Raw genomic sequence first — 19,629 nt, 5'->3', positions numbered from 1 at the left:
CTGAGTCCAGGTTTGCTTTCCTTATATTGTTCCCAGTGAATGCCATACATATGGCTCATTATAAATACAACATATATGTAAGATATACATATATGATGTATCTCTGCAGAGGTGAATTTTAAAAAACAAAGTTATTACTCTGATATCGAAATACTCCCTGCAATTAAAATGAAGAAATACCATTAAGCAAAGATTTAAAGCTTATCGTGGTAGATACCAAACTCTCTGGCTATCATTATAGCGGAAAAAATCCACTGGATTCAAAGGGTGTTTTTTTATCTGTATAGTCAAACTACTAAGAATGGGATCAGAGCTAGTACTAAACCCAAAGATCTCAACACCATAGTATGTCTGAAATACACAGTACTTCCAAACAAACTATGAATTCCTTTATAGATCTGTACCAACAGGGGGCAAGAAAACAACATCTTAATTTTCTGTTCAGATTTTATTTGAAATCTAATTCAAATTGTCAAAGCTACAAAAGGGGGAACATTTGAGTTATTTCTGCTATGTCACAACATTCTAAAACAAAATATCACTACTGCCAGCAGATCAGTTACACATATTTTTGATGAAACTTCTAAACACAAAAATGTTTCATTTGGGAAATAGCACAATGAAGATATTTTGTACAATATAAAACAATGACAGGTCTACAGATGCAGATACTCATGAGTATACACGTGCATTCACAAAAAAAAAGATCAGGAATGCTTTTTTGTTTTTAAACAGACTGTTCAGGCACAAAAACAAAACCGCATTTCCAGTAAGTGACAGCATCATAAAAAATATTAACATTGTCAGTGTTTGCTTTTCTTTGACTTCTTGTGAGATCTGTGGGGAGAACGGGACTGAGACCTGGATTTTTTCCCTGACTTTTTAGGGGATCTGGATCGTGACCTTCTCGATCTTTTCGGCGTCCTAGAGCCAGATGGCGACCTGGAAAAAATAAAGTTTCGCATCAGATACTAATTGATAATACAGCTTTTCTACAAGTATTTTACACTTTTTTTTGAGTTAATCTAAACAGAAATATTTTTTGTCACTAGGAATAGGAGATGACAGGCTAACATCTTGTTTTTGATGAAAAGGCATCTTTTGCATAAGGTTTTAAACACGTTTTGGCTTAACTTCCATAAAAAACACAAGTAAATCCACAAAGAAATTAACACATACTCATGTCATTCTTTAGCAAACTTAAGCAATTTATAAGCTTCCATATATGCCTCTGCCACCTTGGCTCTTGTGTTAATAGCTGCTGATATTCATATAGAAGTGAAACGAGAAATTATTTTCAACTGTGTTGTACTCAGAAACTTCTGACTCTCACATGTTTAACTTGTGATCTAACTCCAGAGAACAAACATGAACAGAGAATAAACTTTGCAATCTAATGTGCACCTGCTGCATTAATTTCAAATAAACGCGAACACAATATTAACACTGAAATAAATGGCAGTATCAAACACCTTTCTACTTGTCGTTGAATTGCTAACTTCCAGCACAATAATGTGCTTTCTGTAAGTCTGTGCTATGATTTTCTCAACAGCAACATTGGAATTTCCTCAATGTGTCTGTACGGTAAGATACCACAGACATCTAAAAGAAGTGGAAGCTGAACTTTTGAGTTTGTCTAAGTAAGAAACAATTGCCAAAACATTTAAAGCTGCAAAGGCACCCCAATAAAAAAAAAACCCACCCACACCTCATCGTGGGTTTAACATTAGCATGTAACACAGCTTGTATCAGTCTGCAGATCAGACAAGAATCTACTCCAGGTTTTCTACATTGAAATACCAACAAGGGAGAAGAGCTTTGCATAAGCACCAACACACATGCTCACTGTAACTAAAAAACTTCTCTGAGCCACATAAGCTTTGTGAAAATAAAAACTGATTTGGTTTAAGTTGCATTTCTCAAATTTTACAGTAATTAGGCAAAGAAGAACATAGGAAGCAACATTTTTTAGCTCTCAAGACTCTGGCAGTATATATACACACTATACATACACACACATCATATATATCATATAAAGATCAAGTGTTTAAAGATGTTAATGGGAAAGTATAATCCAGTAAGAGAAAACACTGAGGTAACCAACACGCTCCGGCAAGATCTTACACACCTAACTTACGTAGAGTCTGGTAAGCGAAGATCCCACTTTACCTTTTGGCTTTTTTACTGACATCTCTGGGGGAATCTTTGTGTGATGACCGGGAGCGCGAGCTCTCTTTGTGGGAGCGCTCGGAGCGCTCCGAGCGCTCCGATTTGGGTGAGGGGGATTTCGCTCGTCTGCTGCCACTGCTGCGCGAGGGACTAGGCGACCCACTGTGTCTTCTTTTCCTTTGTAAGAAGGAAAATGCAGTTATGCACATATACACACACAGACACACACACAGAAATAACAATGTTCATTAAAACAAATGATTCCTTCTGTCTTGCTGGTGTAATGTAACTAAGCCTTTTAAGTAACTAAAAAGTAGTGGGCTTTTTAATTACTGAAAAATCAGACTGAATGAGAGAAGTTGACTTGCTTTGGTTAAAGGAATTAAGGCTTGTAACTGATCTCTCACTATAGCAATACGAAAATATTCCATCGTCCTTTCTGGAGGAAGGAAGGAATTTTACCCACCGCTATGCTTAATGAAATCATGCAAGATTCCAGCTACCCAAATATTAAAGGATAACAGCGCACAACTGATCACACTATTTAAACCAGTTGTCTTGTATTTTTAAGGTGAATAGTACTTAAACCTGCACAAATAATTTTGTTAAAGTAGCATATCAGTACAATTCTGACAAATACATTGCAATTAATTTATTGTTCAGGACCACAGTTAAATATACATTGGCTTCTGTTGGTCATTATTTTATCATGTTTTTTCAAGGGCCTAAATGAAACAAAAGAGGATTCTATTCAGAAGAATAAGTCAGTAGCGACAGGATAAAGTGGCAGATTTGTTTAACTGTGAAATATGTTATAATATCCAAAAATATTTTTTCTTTTCTAAATACGACATGCAACACAAGCTAATTTCAAGCTTGTGTACCTTGTATACAAAGATATTAGCTCTATTTTTTTCTTCCTATCCTACATAATTTACTACAAGGAAAGGCGTACCTCTCTTTTCTTGTTGGTGTACATTCCTCTTTTTCCTTTTTATCTTTGGACCTGGAGTCAGATTTTTCCTTGTCCTTTTTGTCCCTTTCCCGTTCTCTTTCCAACTCTTTTTCTTTTTCCTGAATTACGAAAAGCAGTAATTGTTTCAGGGGCGGGGTGACCGATCCTTAAAGACACCCCAGCTATTTACAAACAGCCAAAAAGCACCAAGTGGCAGTGGCCCATCGCACTCAATCCGGGAGGAGGCAATGAGCACACTGCACTCACCCTCCAACCCCACACTGCTGCTTGCTAAACGAGAGTATTTAATTGAGCACAAACTCTCACAGCAGACAGTTCTTGTGAGGATCAAACCATAGCTGAGGATGTAACTGGAAATGCACAGTCCCCAGTTTTACACATTTCAGTGATATATTATAGCTGTAATGTATTTTAAAACTAAACAGTTGAGAATTATCAGGAACTTCTTTCTACTTAAACATATGCATTCATCTTCATGTTTCCAGACTGAAAATTGAAACCGTCTTATAACTACCAGACATTTGAGAACAACACAAAGACAAATCAGGCTCTGTAACAACTTCTACTCTGTCAAAACGAAGCCAAACGTGTTTCACTTCTGTTCATCACCAAATTAAAAGAAAATACGCACCCTAAGCACACCTTATTTTTCTGTTAAACACTTAGAAAAAATATGACATAAAATAAACCTAGACTGTCCATAATTTTGAACAGAGACAATGGAATATGTGCTTCTTTAAATACTGGCACCAAAAAATATGCCCCATGGCAAAAATAAGTAAGTAGGTATCTAATGCATATCCCCATAAGGAAGGGAAGACATAATAGTGGCAATTAATCAGAACAAGATTTTTAAAGAAAAGATGACGTTAATACAAGTGCAGTTACTCATTAACAGAGGGATTAATTGCATTGTAAAGAACACCTGTTATAATTAAAGGATATCTGTAACTAAACATTAATTTCCATCATTGAATGTGAAAACAGAAAAGCCAGATAATGACTGAAAGTATATAAAACGTGAAAATCTGTGCTGAATTAATTCAACATAAGGCATTTAACAAAGCTGTTAGGATTACAATGTGTGTTCTCTTTTAGGACTGACTCGCCAAGCTTTCTTTTCTCGCCAAGTTTACTACATAGATCATTCTCTGGGAAGTTTTAGAACACGTTTACTTATTTTTAATTCTTTACATATACATATATATATATATTTTTTTTTTTTTTTTTACACAGGTCTCTTTCTGCAAGGTATTGTGCGAAAGTTATTTCAGCGAATTAGCCATATAGTGTGCTCCAAATAATGCAGGTGACAAAAAAATACCTGGTGAAACCTGCCATCATTTGTTTGCAGCATCAAGGAAACTGCACAGATAGTTTTAGCCACATGCCAGAAGCAATATGTCTGTACATTTAATATTAATCTGCCAGTCTGTGAGGCCAGATCCAAGCAGCAACTGGCCCTTATCTTCTCTCACTTAATACACTGTCCAAACATAACTTAAATTTTGGTTACGTTTCAAAGATTTCAAAGTTGCATCACACACGTCACTACTGTTTAGAGCCCCTCTGACTTCACAGTCCAGAGAGGACTACTGAAAATGGCAATGGCATGGAATTATTCACTTTTGGATAACAGTATGAGCTGGAATTAGCTGGGACATCTATGACACCGCAGAATCAGAAGAAACGCACATGCTGCTCAACACTTACTCCTTCTCTTCCCTTGAAAACCTTTAGCACAACTCATCATTTACTAGAAGTTAAACTGAAAGCCTGTAGAACAAGACAGACCTCCCTTCCTTGCCCCTGCCTAAGCATCTGCTTTATTACTAGCTCCACAAGTGACCCCTCAAGGTTTCGATACATTCTGACTTGCTAAGGATACTCATGTGTGAAGTGTGAAATGTTACACTTGCTTGGATTGAGAAAGATTATGGCTACTCTGCAGAAAGCACCTGGATTTAGGCATGCAGTTTGACATTACAATGGAATTTTAACTAGAAGCATTTGTTTTTATACTTCATGCCACCTTACATTCGATAAACTCAATAAAAGCCTATCACAGAATCAGAGCCAAACATAAAGAACATTTCTTACCCTCTGGAGCAGCTTGTCTCTATAGTGTTCAATCTGTTCCTGAAAACTCTGGCCTGGTTTCTTGGGTCTTTTCCCAGACTCTAACTCATCCTGAAACTTCATCACCTTAAGCTGTGAAAATAACACTGACCATTAGGTTATTGGGCATATTACTATCCAGTTAGGCAGGTGGCTGAAAACGAAATTTCCGTAATTTATAACATGTGTACTTCATTCTTTCCATACAAATTCGTACACAGAAAGATACTAACTTTACTTAACTGGATCAAAGCAACAAAACCACATACTTATCTGCAGGCACCTGCAATTATTTACAGATGTAACAAGAACTAAAAATAAAGGTTTTTTTTTTTTTTTCCCATTTTTCTACTAAATTCTATTCCCATCATTAGAATACTACACCCTAAAAGTTTTTAGGTTATCTGCATTTTCTTTCAAAATGAGATCATTTGTTGCAAGTGTCTTAATATATTAACCCTAAATTTTAAAAGATTAAAACTTAATGACTGGCACGGTAAAGATAAAATCAGAGTCTTCTCTTCAGAGTGGCTCGCACAGAGGCTGACTTGTGAGAGAGGATTTTTACAGCAATGCTCTTTCACATGCTATCAAGCTTCAAAACAAAATTCAGTTCACTAGGGCTGCTAAATGTAACACTAAATTTACTGTGATAATATCCCTCCATCTGAGTCAAAGTTAACCAAATGTCACAATTTTTCCACGTGGAATTTTTGTTCTAGATGTACTGAACTCCTTCCAAGTTGATTCACATCATAAAGCTTCACTCACATTTCTTAGTATTTGCTCATTCTTTGCTCTTGCAGTGATTTCACATCTGACATGGCCTCTTAAAATCATTCTTAGGACTTAGGAAAGGGAAAGCTGAAGCAGGGGGTGATGCTGGTGGCAAGAAGGCAGATGCATCCATCAAGTTTTACCCAAATGTTCATGCTCTGACCTTGCTGCATTTCCTCTTTCCACATCAACCCACATAGTTATACACAGGGCTACATTTTCCAGTGCTTATGGTTTCATTTTAGGCTTGCAGTCAAAATGCAAAATACTTTTCTTTTTAGAAATGTTTAACTCCTCCAAACCTGAAGGAGGAAAAAAAAAAAAAAAAAAAAAAAAAAAAAAAAAAAAAAAAAAAAAAAAAAAAAAAAAAAAAAACCCACCTTGCAGTTTATTATTTAATAGAATTCTTATTCGCCAAAACCTCAACCCCCTAACATGTTAAGCACTATGTTAAGTGCTGAAGGTTTTTGCTTCCCTCTCAAAAGCAGCAGGCCAGATTGCACATGAAGTTACCACACATCTAATAAGCCCTTTCACTTTATTAGTGGGCAAAGAGTGAGGGTATTAAAAAAATAAAGCAATCACAAGAACAAGTATCTTAAACATAAACATGCAAAACCACTACTTCAGCAGGATCCTCTTCAACTACAGGGCTCGCATCACCCATGCGACTCTTCAATTAACTAGATAGACGATAGAGAAAATTCCTCTTTCAAAAACTGGTATTTCCATCTTGTGTCACTGCACATTTCTGACAGGCGCTCTGCTTCCTTCCCTCATACACAAAGCGCACACAGTCTGCAGTCAAAAACCTCTCCTTTTTGTTTACAACTTAGCCTGTCATAGGGAACCCCTATTTACCGGAAGCCTGCACCACTGGCTTGTGAGCTCACCAGTCAATAGACCTGGTGAGAAGGTAGAGGTGATACGTCCTCAGTCATTTTACAAATGCAGGAGGTTCAAAATCCAGAATGCCCCTTGAAACAGAACACTCAGCGTCAAGCTGTTCCTCTTGTTTTGGTAAGAAATGAAGATCAGTTCCATTCTCTACCGTCAAGTAAATCCCAAGACCATTAATTTCTTACCAAGTTCAGTACCATACAGGAGGACAGAAGAAGCTTAGCTCATCTTCTCAGACTAACATGGAATGAACACATCCACAGAATCTCTTACTCTTTTCCCAACTAAACTGCACAATTAAAAACAAAACCAAACCAGAACACCTCCATACATCCCCTAAAAGACTTTCGACCAACAAAGTTTCAAGACTACCAAGGTTGGACCTTATATTGGAAGTAAGGAAGCACAGCAGTACAGCTCAGAGTAACCTAAAGGAAAGTGAAACTAGAAATTCAGTATCAGGCTTAGGAATCCAGGCAAAGGATTCCTTCTTCACCCTTTCACACCAGCTGCAGTGCTTGTTTGAGCTTTCCAGGAGCCAAATAAAATCCTTGATCCATCAGAAGTCCATATCCCACCTTCCCATTTGCTGCATTTTTCTGGTGAATTAGTATCGGTCCAGACAGAGGATGAGGAAACGCCAGCACTCACAGCTAAGACCACAGGACCAGGAGGTTTCCTTTCAGCAGAGGGGAACAGTTAGATCAGATCAGCCCACTCCACAGCCTGACGCACAGTAATTTTCTTAAGAATACTGCACTGCTGTTGGCGAGTGCTCTAGAATGCTCTGATAGCCACCGAGTTCTACAAGGACGACGACCTGGGTGCCAAGGTCCAGAAAACAATTCTCAGAAGAGTCCTACACCTCCGAATTAATACACAGACTCCTAATGTTTGATCATCTCCTTCACCATTTCTCTATTCTTAGCACACCGGCCGTACCCAATGCTCCTCTGACAGATCTATGGTAGGACATGTGATGCTTGTATTTCATGCAGTTGTAGGCTACCCTCTAAAAGAGGGAGAGATTCCTAAAAATCAGGCTTAAGTTCGCTTGAGCATCTCATTTATGAATCTTGCAAGCATTCCACCTGGAGAACTTTCATTCAGAGAGAATGAATTTATTCTTATTGAATTAGATACTCTTTGTTTAACTACTACTGTCCAATGGACAAAACCTACTAAGCCCATTTGCTCCTAGGCATAGACAGATTTGTTGACTTGGTCTAGATCATTTCTAGATTTAGTAATACGCATGGTGATACAGAAGAGGAAAAATTTTCAAAATCCTGTACCAAAACTCTGAAACATTAATTTTCTTGATTGTACTCTATGCACTGCAGTCTCCCACACCAAAGAGCATTGAGAAGTTTTCTTTAGCAGCATCACTCTTAACAGACAGCAATGTGGAGATGTCAGGTAGCACAGAATTTTTGTGAGCAATTTCTACCAAATGCTCCAATGTAGGGACCACATTGCTCATTCTACACAAAGAGATATCCCATATAAATTCTAGAGAAACAGCTTGAACTGAGAACAAAAATAACATACCTCATGCCTACCAAAATTCATCTTGAAGTTCTCCCCCATTCTCTGCTCAAACTCAGTTAAACAGAGTCAAACAGACATTTAAAAGATCCAGTTTTCCTAGAAGTTGAGGCCTTCATACAACCAAGAACAAACAGGAAGTCAGCAAATTACAGAAGAGAATATCAGCTCCCCACTTAAAGAATTTGACACAACCAGGTGTTCTGTGGGTAGCCTTGCTTGCTTAAAATGCCTCTTTTCAAAGACTGCTCTAGGGTTTTTTTTATGATCTTCTGATCTGCTGATATATGCTGTCTTCATGCATAAACAGTGTTCTCAGGAGTGAAAAAAGGCGTTTGTCAAAAACAGATTTTGCCACAGTGATGTCATCTCAGAACTTACATGGCCAGGATCAATCACAACTTATTTGAAGTAGGTGTATATACTAGGATTACCTAGGAAGTTAATCACATTTTTGATGAAAAAAATTCTAGTTCACCTTACATATTGTTACACTTATATCTAGAATGATCATACACAGGACACACTTCTGAGAGGCCTTTTTCTTTTTAAAAAACCTTTTCCTTAAAGCATAATCTGCCCATCAACAGCTACAACAAATCCTAGAGACTTTGCCAGCAGCAGAGGAGAACAAAAAGTTGTTTTGAAAACTCAAGTTTGCTGGTGGGAGCAATGGAATTTCTGTAGTTACCATACTATTAACAGATGACAGTTATAATGATGTACAGATCTCAAATATCTCTGCAGCCTTAAGAGAACAACTCTGGCATGCTGAATCACACACAAAATGTCATGTCTTGCAGTTGCATCTTTGCATAAAGCAAAAGTAGATTCGAAGATTTAAAATCGACCAAAATGGTCTAATTAAGACATACATTTTCCTAGCTACTGCTATAAATAATTTTGAGAAATCAAAGGATTGCACTCAAACTAAAAGCCTCACACAGGACTTATGACTGATGAACAGATACCTGAAAGAGCATTCTGCACAAGAGGCACCACAATTCAGCCAAAGCAGCAAGGGAGACTACACGAAACTTCAATTTCTCTATAAAGATATAGAGGGTTCTCCATTTTATGTAGAAAAAACAGGCAGCGGAGGCACCAAGCAGACAGAAGACTGGAATAGAAAATCTCACACTGACCTCTATCTCTCGGAGTTTGGCACGCTTTTCTTCACTCATTTCTGAATATTTGACTGAAGATTTGCATTCAGGCATTTCTTCTTTAATAGGATTGGAATACATGTGTTCTTCTGACTTAGAACTTTGAGTGTCTTCCTCATCTTCACTTTCTTCTTCTTGACTTTACGGAAAATGAGAAGAAATAACTGGTACGTACATATTTAAGACAACAAACTAACTGAGATTAGTTTCTAATAATGAAATCTATTGAGTAATATTACATGTCAAGTTCTGCAGCTACAAAACTGATCATTTGCAAGAAAGATATCTGAATTATAAACACTAAGTTTTTAAAACAAAATTATTAAGGTAATTTACACTTTTCATGTAAACAAAGCAGAAATTTTCAGTCAAATTCATAAGTAACACATGGCGACAAGCAAATGCACTACCTTAAAAAAATCCCCCACTCGGGCAAACCTGAGCGGGGCCAGATAGTTAACATTCCCAGATTGGCCACTAGAGTGCTGCAGCAAGTCATACAAGGCAGTAAATTGTTTGAAGCATTAATAATAGATGCTCTCAACTGTTTAAAGAGCATAATAAAAGACTGATCAGGAACAACAGATGGCACGGGGTTTATTGCCACCCAAAGAAATATATGCATCAGAACGCTACTTGCTGTACATCGTGTCTAAAGAGAAAGGCATATGTTCACATGCATTCATACAGATTTGACGTTCAAAATCCCCAAAGTGTAATATACTACCTTAGTCCTCACTAGCTGACATGAACTGAGTTGCCAAATTAGCATTGAGACGCTACAATTAGCAACTCTGCAGAAGAGTATAAATTATCACATTAAATTATGGTGTCTGAAAAAAAACATATCATTAAGACCCGGATTATCTCCATTTTCTAATTTTCCTACTTTCAAAATTTGAATTTTTGTTTGCTCTTATATACAGTTTACATGGAGTTAGAAAGGACTCTGCCTCAGAGAATTAACATGTTTTCATTAGAATGACACCGTTCAACTACATTTAAACCATACTTTAAGACAGCAGGCAAAAAACAACTTTAATAACATGCTAGCAAAATACAGTATCATTGGAAATGACTAGTAACATTGTAAACATATAAGTGTTGAACTATAAGTTTCAATTAAAAGCATTTCCTTAAAGAAACTTGTCAGACTGGTAAAATAGAAATAGAAACAAGAAATCTAATTTTACTTTTGAATTTCTTCTTCCTCAGATTCTTCATGTTGGTCAAAAAGCTCCCACTTAGAAGTTGTAACAGCTAGAAGAGAAAATAAGATCTTAAGAACAAAGCTATCCTATCACTTGGACAAAAAAACAGTCTTAAATTGAAAAAATATACTGTAACATTTTAGAATATCTAACACTAATGTAAAGGCTAACTATTTCACAGAAATTCTTCAAAAGCAATCAAGTATTTCTCATTTTGTAGTACCTTATATTTCAGAGAAAAAGGATCAGATAGATTTTTCCAATATTTATTTATGAAGTGGAAATTATTTTAATTGCTAAATTACTGAGGTAGGAAAATAAAAACAGAATAGACTACTTTCTTCATAGAATTTTTAATGAAAAAGTGAAAATTAAAACAAATCTTTCTGTATTACTAAAGAAATACTAGCATTTTTAGACAGATCTACTGAAAACAATTGATCATTAAACAAACCCTTAAGCTTCAAATTTAATTAGGAAAATGTTTCAGTTTAATAAATATTTTGCAAACTAACCTTGAGCTTCCAATTCTGATTCATCCACTGCTTCCCATTTTGAAGGGGCAACTTTAAATATCGGCTCATTTTTTTTCGAGTCTTCAGCTGTATCCACTGTTGAAGGAGAAGACAGAAACATAATTTCCCAAGCTCTTCAAAAAGTAAAGTTAAAAATCACAATCTAACAGTTAGATTTAAATACTGAAGTATATTATGTCATTTCATAATTTGCAGGGGAGTGTGGAGGAAGAGGGGGAGAAGAAAAATACACGCGCGCACACACAAAACCAACACGATTTGCAAACCGATACATATTTGCCCATAACATTAAAAGAAGTCTGCTATGTCCCTTAGGTATTTACAATCTAAAAGTTATTTAAAACTAATTCTTTGGATATATTGGAAACAATCAATTCAACGTTTCATCAAATTCTGGAATGAAACTATCTAAAAATTGAAAGTTTAAATTGCCAGGAAAGTAAAACCACTGCTTACAAGGCACCCCATCAAGATCGTCATCCAGTGATTTAATCGGGACTCCATCAAGATCATCAATAGGAGCAGCATCAATAGGAATTCCATCCACATCCTCCAGCGGAGCACCATCAAGCTCTTCCTCAATAGGAGCACCATCAAGGTCATCTGGTACCTCCTACAGGCAAATACATTACAAATTCCTTCAGAAAAGGATCTAAATTATTTTCCTTTATTTTTCCAACTACTGATTCATTTATATTAAAAGAATAGCTTAAAAAAAAAGCCCCTTCCGCTGCCATTTTAAACATGATCTTTGCCTTCCAGTAGGACTGCTTATTTCAAAAGAAAAAGAAACTATAATATACTCTTATATGAAACGGTAAGAAAGAATTTTAAATTTGTCCACAAGATACAGGAAATTTTGCAAGACCTACATCCAAAAAGAAGAGAACAAATGAACCTGAGATCCAGCTTGAAATGAGCTAGTTACATTCAAATAAATCTTGCAACATATGAAAGACTTCCTGACAATCTGTTAACTGACAAACAGATAGAAATAAACTCTTCAGTATAAACACATATCAGATAAAACATTCACTTACATGTACAGGTACTTTCCTTCATGTGTATGCATTTTCCTGGCTCTATCATTAAGGGAAATAAACTTTCTAATTACCCTGCAGTTTACTGAAAGCCACCTTTTTGTAGTTACAAAATGAACTTACTCTAAACATACCCCTATTTATTGCTTCTATCTTGGTTCTATTTAAATAAGACATATATGTAACTGTAGACAGATCAGTACTTAACCGCTTAGCACTAACTGTGTTCTAGAAAATTTTAAGCATAAAGCTTTAAAATATTAAATAATAACTTACATGTCATTACCTCAACAGAGCTCCCTAAATATCCTGTGAAAAACAACCTCTGCTAAAGAAAATGTAATACGTTTGCAATATAATTGTTATATAGCTATAATATAGCAGCTACAGCTGTAATAAGTCATAATAAAACTAGGCAACTTGCTGCTCTAAGACAACACAACGAGAGCAGAATATCCAAAGTGCAAACGATCCTTCCTCCCTTTCAAACTAAGAAAGCTCAGAGGGCTCTACTAAATCCAATACAAAGAAGGCAAAGAGAACGGATCAGGTTGTGACACTAAACTGCTTGGAATTCTACAGAAAACAAATGAACGCCTTTGATTCTACCTTAAAATTTACTGATACGGGGGTATTTCCTATGTAAAGCAAATGCTTATCATTCTGCACTGATCTTCGCTCTGAAATGCTTTCACAATATAATTCCACCACAGCACCTAAACTAGAAGCAATAAGTGCATAAACAAATTAAACGACATCAATAATCAAACATATCTTATGTTCTTAAGAAAGGGAGCTGTTGTGCCATTTAAACATGCCACATTATCCACATAATCAAAATCCATAAATTGCAAACTCTGCCAGCCAACTACAGCTGTATTCACCCTAGCAGTTGTGTCAAAATAACCCCTGCCGACTCTACTAGATTTTTACAGCTTTTACTCACCATTTGCCAGGACTACCACTATGGACCATGCAAATTACTCACCTCTGTTTCCTTATCTTCCATGATATTTACAAGTCCCAAGAAAATATTCTGCAGTTTGATCAAAAACGGCTCTGGATAGATGGCCCAGTCTTCCCATGCTCGGAAGCAGGTCATTACCCTTTGCTAGAAGCAATAGAAAGGAAATGCTAATAAGTTTCTAATAAAAGATTTGTGTTTATCAGAAATAGCACGATAGTCTGCTAGGGAGTAAAACAAGGAAGTTCCGGGCTGGGGTATATTACAGTGATACTATGTTGGAAAAGACTTGTAAATTTAAAAATTTTTGATCCACCTAGTCTCACTTAGGTTTTGTGTTTTCCTTTAAGTTCATGTTACATTATCAATTTCAGCTTCTCACAGCTCCTATACCAATGGTAACTTTCAAGCTCCTCACATGCTCTAAATATATGCTAAAAATATATATGAATAAAAATATATCTAAATATATCTAAATATATCTAAATATCCTAAATATAGCAGAAAATACCTTTCCTTTCACAGGAGAGGGGAAGGAAAAAAAAACCTAGCATTTTCATATAACTGAAATTACTTAAATTTTGATGGGGGGAACCATATAATTCAATGTTTTTCTAAATAGTAGATATCATTTAGCATTTATGACAATTGAATTAGTACAGGAGAAGAGAAGGTAGAGAAACCAGGGAAAGTAAAAACGTCTAATACAGAAAAACTAATTGCCCTGGAAATTTTATATTTAACCCTGTGGTAAAAAGTGCTGCAGAGGCACCTTTAAAAACAAGAGCAGAAAGAGCTGGGCTGAGTACCTCTATGAGAAGGGCAAGAAACAGAGCAACAAACATCTAGAAAATCCCCTTAAACCAGCCATGGATATGGCTGCTTACTAGACCTCAAAGACTAATTATCACCAAAAGCACTATAACAATTTTATGTTGCCACCAGTTTCTTCTCACACCGGGAAGCCCAAATTTATTCTCAAAACTGAGACCTAGAACGGTCCAAAATAATTAAAAAGTTAAAATAATAAAAAGGCCTTTCTGGTGAAATGCATGTATTGGATAACCTCCCAGATGAACAACTATACACCTACTGGTGCATTTCATCTGTTCCTAGATAGTTTTGTTCCTAACATACTTCTCTTCTCCCTTAGGCAAAAAGTTTCTAATGCGAAATCTACTTCTCCTTCGATAATTTTAAAAACCATGGTTTAATTTAAATCTTTGTGAGGGAAAAACACTAAAAAAGAATAAAATTTCATTGGAAAGCTTGAGTTTTAAACCACGTATGACAACGCAAACTCTTGTGCGGGAGCATCTATTCATTTGACGTCAATGTCAGGTAGAGAACAACAAAATACATACCTTGAAATTTTCAGACTGTAAATGGCCTTGTATTGTACGGTAAGTAGCATTGAGATCAGAGAATATCTGACATAATTTTGTTTCAAAACTAGAATTAAACATATACATTTCTTTGGTTAAACTTGGTAATGTAAGTATTCTCCGGACACATATAATTCATAAAAAGTACCTGGAACACAGGAGTCAAAAGGACTAGGCTTTGATCCCTAAAGTAGTCATGAACTAAACTATAAAGCAAATATGATTACTATATATTAAATCATCTTTGACAACAACAGAACTATGAAGGGTGATATTCACATCTGCTGCAGTCTCTTTATACAGCCTGAAAATACTGGAGGAGGAGAAATGGAGTTTTACAGTCCTACACAAAAACCAAAAGAATTCTCTCAAAATTCAGTTTGCCTAAAGTAAACAAATAAGAAAAAAGTTATGTTTTCAATTTAAATTATTCAGTGAGGCCCTCAAGGAAAGTACAGTGGGTAACACCTTCCTAGTTTCTCTGGAGCTTCTCTCACAATATGCAGCAAGAATTGGCACCATGAAGAAGTGCTGCAACACAAAACACGATCTGAAATCTCTACGGATTTACAACCTGCTGAATATTTCCCATCACGTTAAAATAAACCCATTTTGCCATAATATAATCATAAACTTTGTTAAAAAAAATCTTTAAAAAAGTTTGACTATTTTGCTGTACATTAACTACAACATCATCTACAACCTACATCTCTTTCTGTAGAGATGCACATGGGTTCTCAGCTCTGTGAGGTTCCACAGAAATGGTCACTTGCATATAGTTTATTTTATTAGCATCAACTGAATTCATTTCTCGTCTAATGTGCTATATAATATACATTTTCACAGAAAAAAAATGTATCAGTGTCATGCTTGATCGGTGCAAATACTTTATTTATGCAAATACGTAAGACTAAATAGAAGGATACACTTTTGCAACTAAGCACCCAAAATACTGTACTTACAATTTCCTGTAATATGAAGCATTGGCAACCTTAGCTGAGGAGTTGTATAACACATCTGACACCAAATAAAGTCTTGCAATCTACAATAGAGAATGTTCAAATTAATATAACCTTAAGTTTCAATTATCATAAAAATATCATAATTCCTCTGTAGTGATACAAAATGGTTTAAACTATCTAGTAGGAGTTACATCTACACAAGTGAAATGGCCATATTGTTATTAAAATACCAACGCACAATTCATATCTATCACAAGATGCACTGCAACATGGAATACACTCCTCAAAGGAGAGTGGGGCCTTCCAAGTTCTATTTCTTACCTTTGCTCTTCTCAAACTTAGAGCAAAACAGGGCATTAGTTTCAAGGAGGCCCAGCATGTATAAATATCTATCACAAAATCTCACAGAAAACATACATGGTGAAGTTCAAGCTCTGGTTTTAATACAAAAGTTCAACACTGCTTGAAATAAGGCTGTAAATTATATGCACGAGCTGTCAAGTAAGCTGTCCTCCAAATCACAAAAACGGTAATTAAATAAATTCCCTATACCTTCTTAGGAAGAGGAGTCTTCAAAATGGACAGTGACTCTGTAATGCAGTCTACAATTTCTTCTGCAGCTTCTGCATTGTTTAGACAGAAAACCATCGCGTCGCCAATATCGTTCTTACGAGGTGTTAGTCCCCGCAGAATTTCCTCCAATTTGTCCCTCTGTCTGAAATAATACAGACGCAATACTTTCAATAAAGAAACAAAAGTATTCTGAATATTCTCCATTTAGAAGAGCTTGGAATTTTGAATATTTAAGACACAATGTTAACTATTTTCATAAACTGCTGCTTAAGTATTTCAACGACTCGGCACTATGTGCATGCAAAAGCACGTGCCCGCTACACGCTTCCCACTCAAGGCTTTTTATTTCTTTATATATGTGTGTGTGTATATATATATATATATCATATGATCATATGTGATATATATATCATATATCATATGAACATATAAACACACACATACATATAAACACATATACATATACACACACAGAGTAATCAAGAGAAAGAACGGAAAAACAGCTAATGCAGAAGATTAATACCTTGAAATATAAAATAAGTATGTTTCAGGGTTTAGCTTAAGTAGAAATCAAAATGGATAAATCTGAAGCACATAAAAGGTATCTGTGCTGTGGAGTAAGAAATGTCAGACTAGGAAAGCTACTATAAAACAATTACTTCTATATTGATCTATATTATGGAGTAGGAAAATGAGAAGAGCATTTTTTTGGTCCCTCAAAGAGAGGCAAGGAATAAATTATGTATTAAACCTTCCAGAATCATGACTCATATCATCATAATTATAATAAATATGAACAATGATAGCTAAATATATATATACACATGTACATGTGCGTGTGTATATTTCTTCTACCACAGCCATCACCACCACACAAATAACAAAGAACTCTGATGTTCTCTTGCTGCTTATTAACAGCTGCTCCACATATAAATTTCTGACAAAAAACATCAATAAAACACGATTTCATTAGATTTTTTTTATAATGTTGAGATACACGTTATTTTCCCACCAACAGGTGGAAACATAAAATAGGAAAAAAGATCTCATCCAATCCCACTCAAACAAATGGCTAACACCAGTTAGACTGCAAGTTCTCATTGCCCAGTGACGGTGAGTTTAAGAAAACTCATACGGTATTTCACCATAATTATTGAAAATGTAATAATATAATGTAGACCTCAAGATTAAAAGAGTTTTTAATTAATATTGGGACAAGCATTGTAACATTTTAGGAATAACTAAACAACAAAGACACAAAAAAAGATGATTAGTTAAAACAGGAGTAGAAATTGCTAAAGGTTCATACTCTTCCTTAAGTGCACCCTTCTTGTTAGGTTCCTCTACAAAAGCTTCTGTTTCTTGTTCTTCTGACATCCCATGGAGGTATGGATTCAATGGTGGTGGCCTCCAAAAAGACCCATTTTTGAACATACGGAAATCTTCTGTCCTCCACTTGGTTGGAGCATCTCCCTAAAAAGTACAAAATACTGATATTTTGGCATACTTTCACTTTACTGTGCTTAAAGTAGGAACTGCCTCTAAAATTTTACTTGCCTGGAGAATTGAATAAAGCTTCCATCTATAGTATACATGGGCTGGAGTCTGGTTTTCAAATAAAAACCTAAACCAAAGAGAAAAAGAGAAGACAACATATGTTACAAATAAATTAAATTTAAGTGCAATTTCAAAGGAAGGAATCAAGCAAAATATGAATCAACCAATATGAAACCTTGTCCATAATCCAAGCACAGCTGCCAAGCAAACCCAAAATAGCTGAAGCCATGTACACCTGTACAGGCTGCACAAGTTTCTGTGCAGACCCAGAAAAAAACAACTCCTCTCAATCTACAAAATAAAATGCAGTTACCCAGAGGCACAGTATTTCTCTCAAGAAATGACAGCACTAGCACACAGTAAGACAGGGGAAATAACTGTGAAGAGCTATTATTGAAGCAATCACAATTCAAATAGTGCAGGAACTCATAGCCACACAGTGCATCCATTCAGATACCATTCTAAAGTGAATTGATGTTTCCTAACAGCAAACTGTCAGACTGTCAGATAAAAAAAATAAAATCAAACATAAATAAAAAAAAAAATAAAAACTAGCAAATTGTAAAACTGTCAGATAAAAAACAAAATCAGAATTACAAAAGAGACACACAAACAATCAAGTTTTTTTCCCCCTATACGCTCAATTTGTATTTAAAACAAGCAAAAGAAAAAAAATGCTTTGACCTTACTGCAAATAAAACATTTTCATAAGGTCATTCAATATTTCCTTGAAATAAAGTTTCTCAGAAACTACATTTCACAAGCACCATCACAAGCACTATCACAAGCACTACATTTCACAAGCACTATCACAAGCACCATCTCTTTTTTATTTCACTAAGTACCAAAGCTGAAAATTCTGACAACTTCATTGTGACAGCTAAAGTTTAATTCTGCTTGCAGTGAGGACAAGAGATGACCACCAAAGTTTTGATAAAGATCAAGACTAGACTCCAGGAAGACTGGACTTAACACTGCCTTTAAAAAAAAAAATGTGCAATTGACATTAATGACTCTGAATCCCTGAGACAAACAGGAGTTAAACATGTGAAAGGTGATGTATAATAGTATTAATAATTGGAAAGCATAGGTATTTTCCTCCCTTTTTTTTAAAGTACAATTTAAAAAATTTGAATTTACAGGCAAACGCAGACAGCTTTTCAGAAATGCAAACTATTAGCAGCAGTTAAAACAGTTGATTCTATTTAAATTGAAGGAAAAGGATAAGCACCTGAACATTGGATTGTTGATTTCTCGATTCATGATCATGGCTTCAAACATGGGCCCCTCCCGTACGACAAACTCTATCATTCGATGTATCAAAGCGAGCAAATTCCTACAACAACAACACAGTTAAAGAAAAATTGATTCAGACCTAACACTATGTAAAACTACACTCCACCTAAGATACTACAACTGTGCAGGAGATTATTTTGCTGTGTTGTTCAGAAAACAGTACAGAAGATAACATGGAGTAATATTATTGCCTTGCATAGACACGGGCATTGTAAAATGGAAACATGCCCAAGAGGGGTGGAGTGAAGATTTAAGAGAATTCCTGAATTTCCAGTTTAGCCTACAACCATCTCTTGCTTAGTAAAAGCTCAATAACCCTTACCAATAAATAATAATAAAAAGTAATAATAATAAATAACAACACCACCAAAGTACAGCTATCTAACCAAATTAGTAAGCCTTCATCTACATTATCTATATCGTATAGGGAAAGTGTTAACCAAAGTTCTAC

At 35.6% G+C, this 19,629-nt stretch overlaps 1 protein-coding gene across 3 annotated transcripts in view; it reads right to left on the bottom strand.

Annotated features, from left to right (window-relative positions):
• Nucleotides 1-343: 343 nt before the first annotated feature.
• Nucleotides 344-19,629, bottom strand: part of U2SURP (U2 snRNP associated SURP domain containing) — a 37,948-nt gene continuing 18,662 nt past the window's right edge. For 2 of the 3 annotated variants that reach the window (XM_026040007.1, XM_026040010.1), the window contains 15 exons: nt 19,114-19,218; nt 17,883-17,949; nt 17,635-17,798; nt 16,305-16,467; nt 15,753-15,832; nt 14,770-14,857; nt 13,430-13,552; nt 11,858-12,014; nt 11,381-11,476; nt 10,848-10,914; nt 9,634-9,793; nt 5,246-5,356; nt 3,125-3,243; nt 2,170-2,346; nt 344-942 (listed from right to left, as the gene is read on the bottom strand). In XM_026040007.1, coding sequence (XP_025895792.1) covers nt 804-942; nt 2,170-2,346; nt 3,125-3,243; nt 5,246-5,356; nt 9,634-9,793; nt 10,848-10,914; nt 11,381-11,476; nt 11,858-12,014; nt 13,430-13,552; nt 14,770-14,857; nt 15,753-15,832; nt 16,305-16,467; nt 17,635-17,798; nt 17,883-17,949; nt 19,114-19,218 — 1,816 coding nt within the window. In that variant the 3' untranslated portion in view covers nt 344-803. The remainder of the gene's footprint in view (nt 943-2,169; nt 2,347-3,124; nt 3,244-5,245; nt 5,357-9,633; nt 9,794-10,847; nt 10,915-11,380; nt 11,477-11,857; nt 12,015-13,429; nt 13,553-14,769; nt 14,858-15,752; nt 15,833-16,304; nt 16,468-17,634; nt 17,799-17,882; nt 17,950-19,113; nt 19,219-19,629) is intronic. The other variant, XM_026040009.1, reaches the window with a different exon arrangement.

Source organism: Nothoprocta perdicaria, unplaced genomic scaffold, assembly GCF_003342845.1.
Source record: "Nothoprocta perdicaria isolate Ctin4 unplaced genomic scaffold, notPer1 scaffold_25, whole genome shotgun sequence".
NCBI classification, from domain to species: domain Eukaryota; kingdom Metazoa; phylum Chordata; class Aves; order Tinamiformes; family Tinamidae; genus Nothoprocta; species Nothoprocta perdicaria.
Note: the sequence above shows the minus strand (reverse complement) of the source record. Positions and strands in the feature narration are given on the sequence as shown.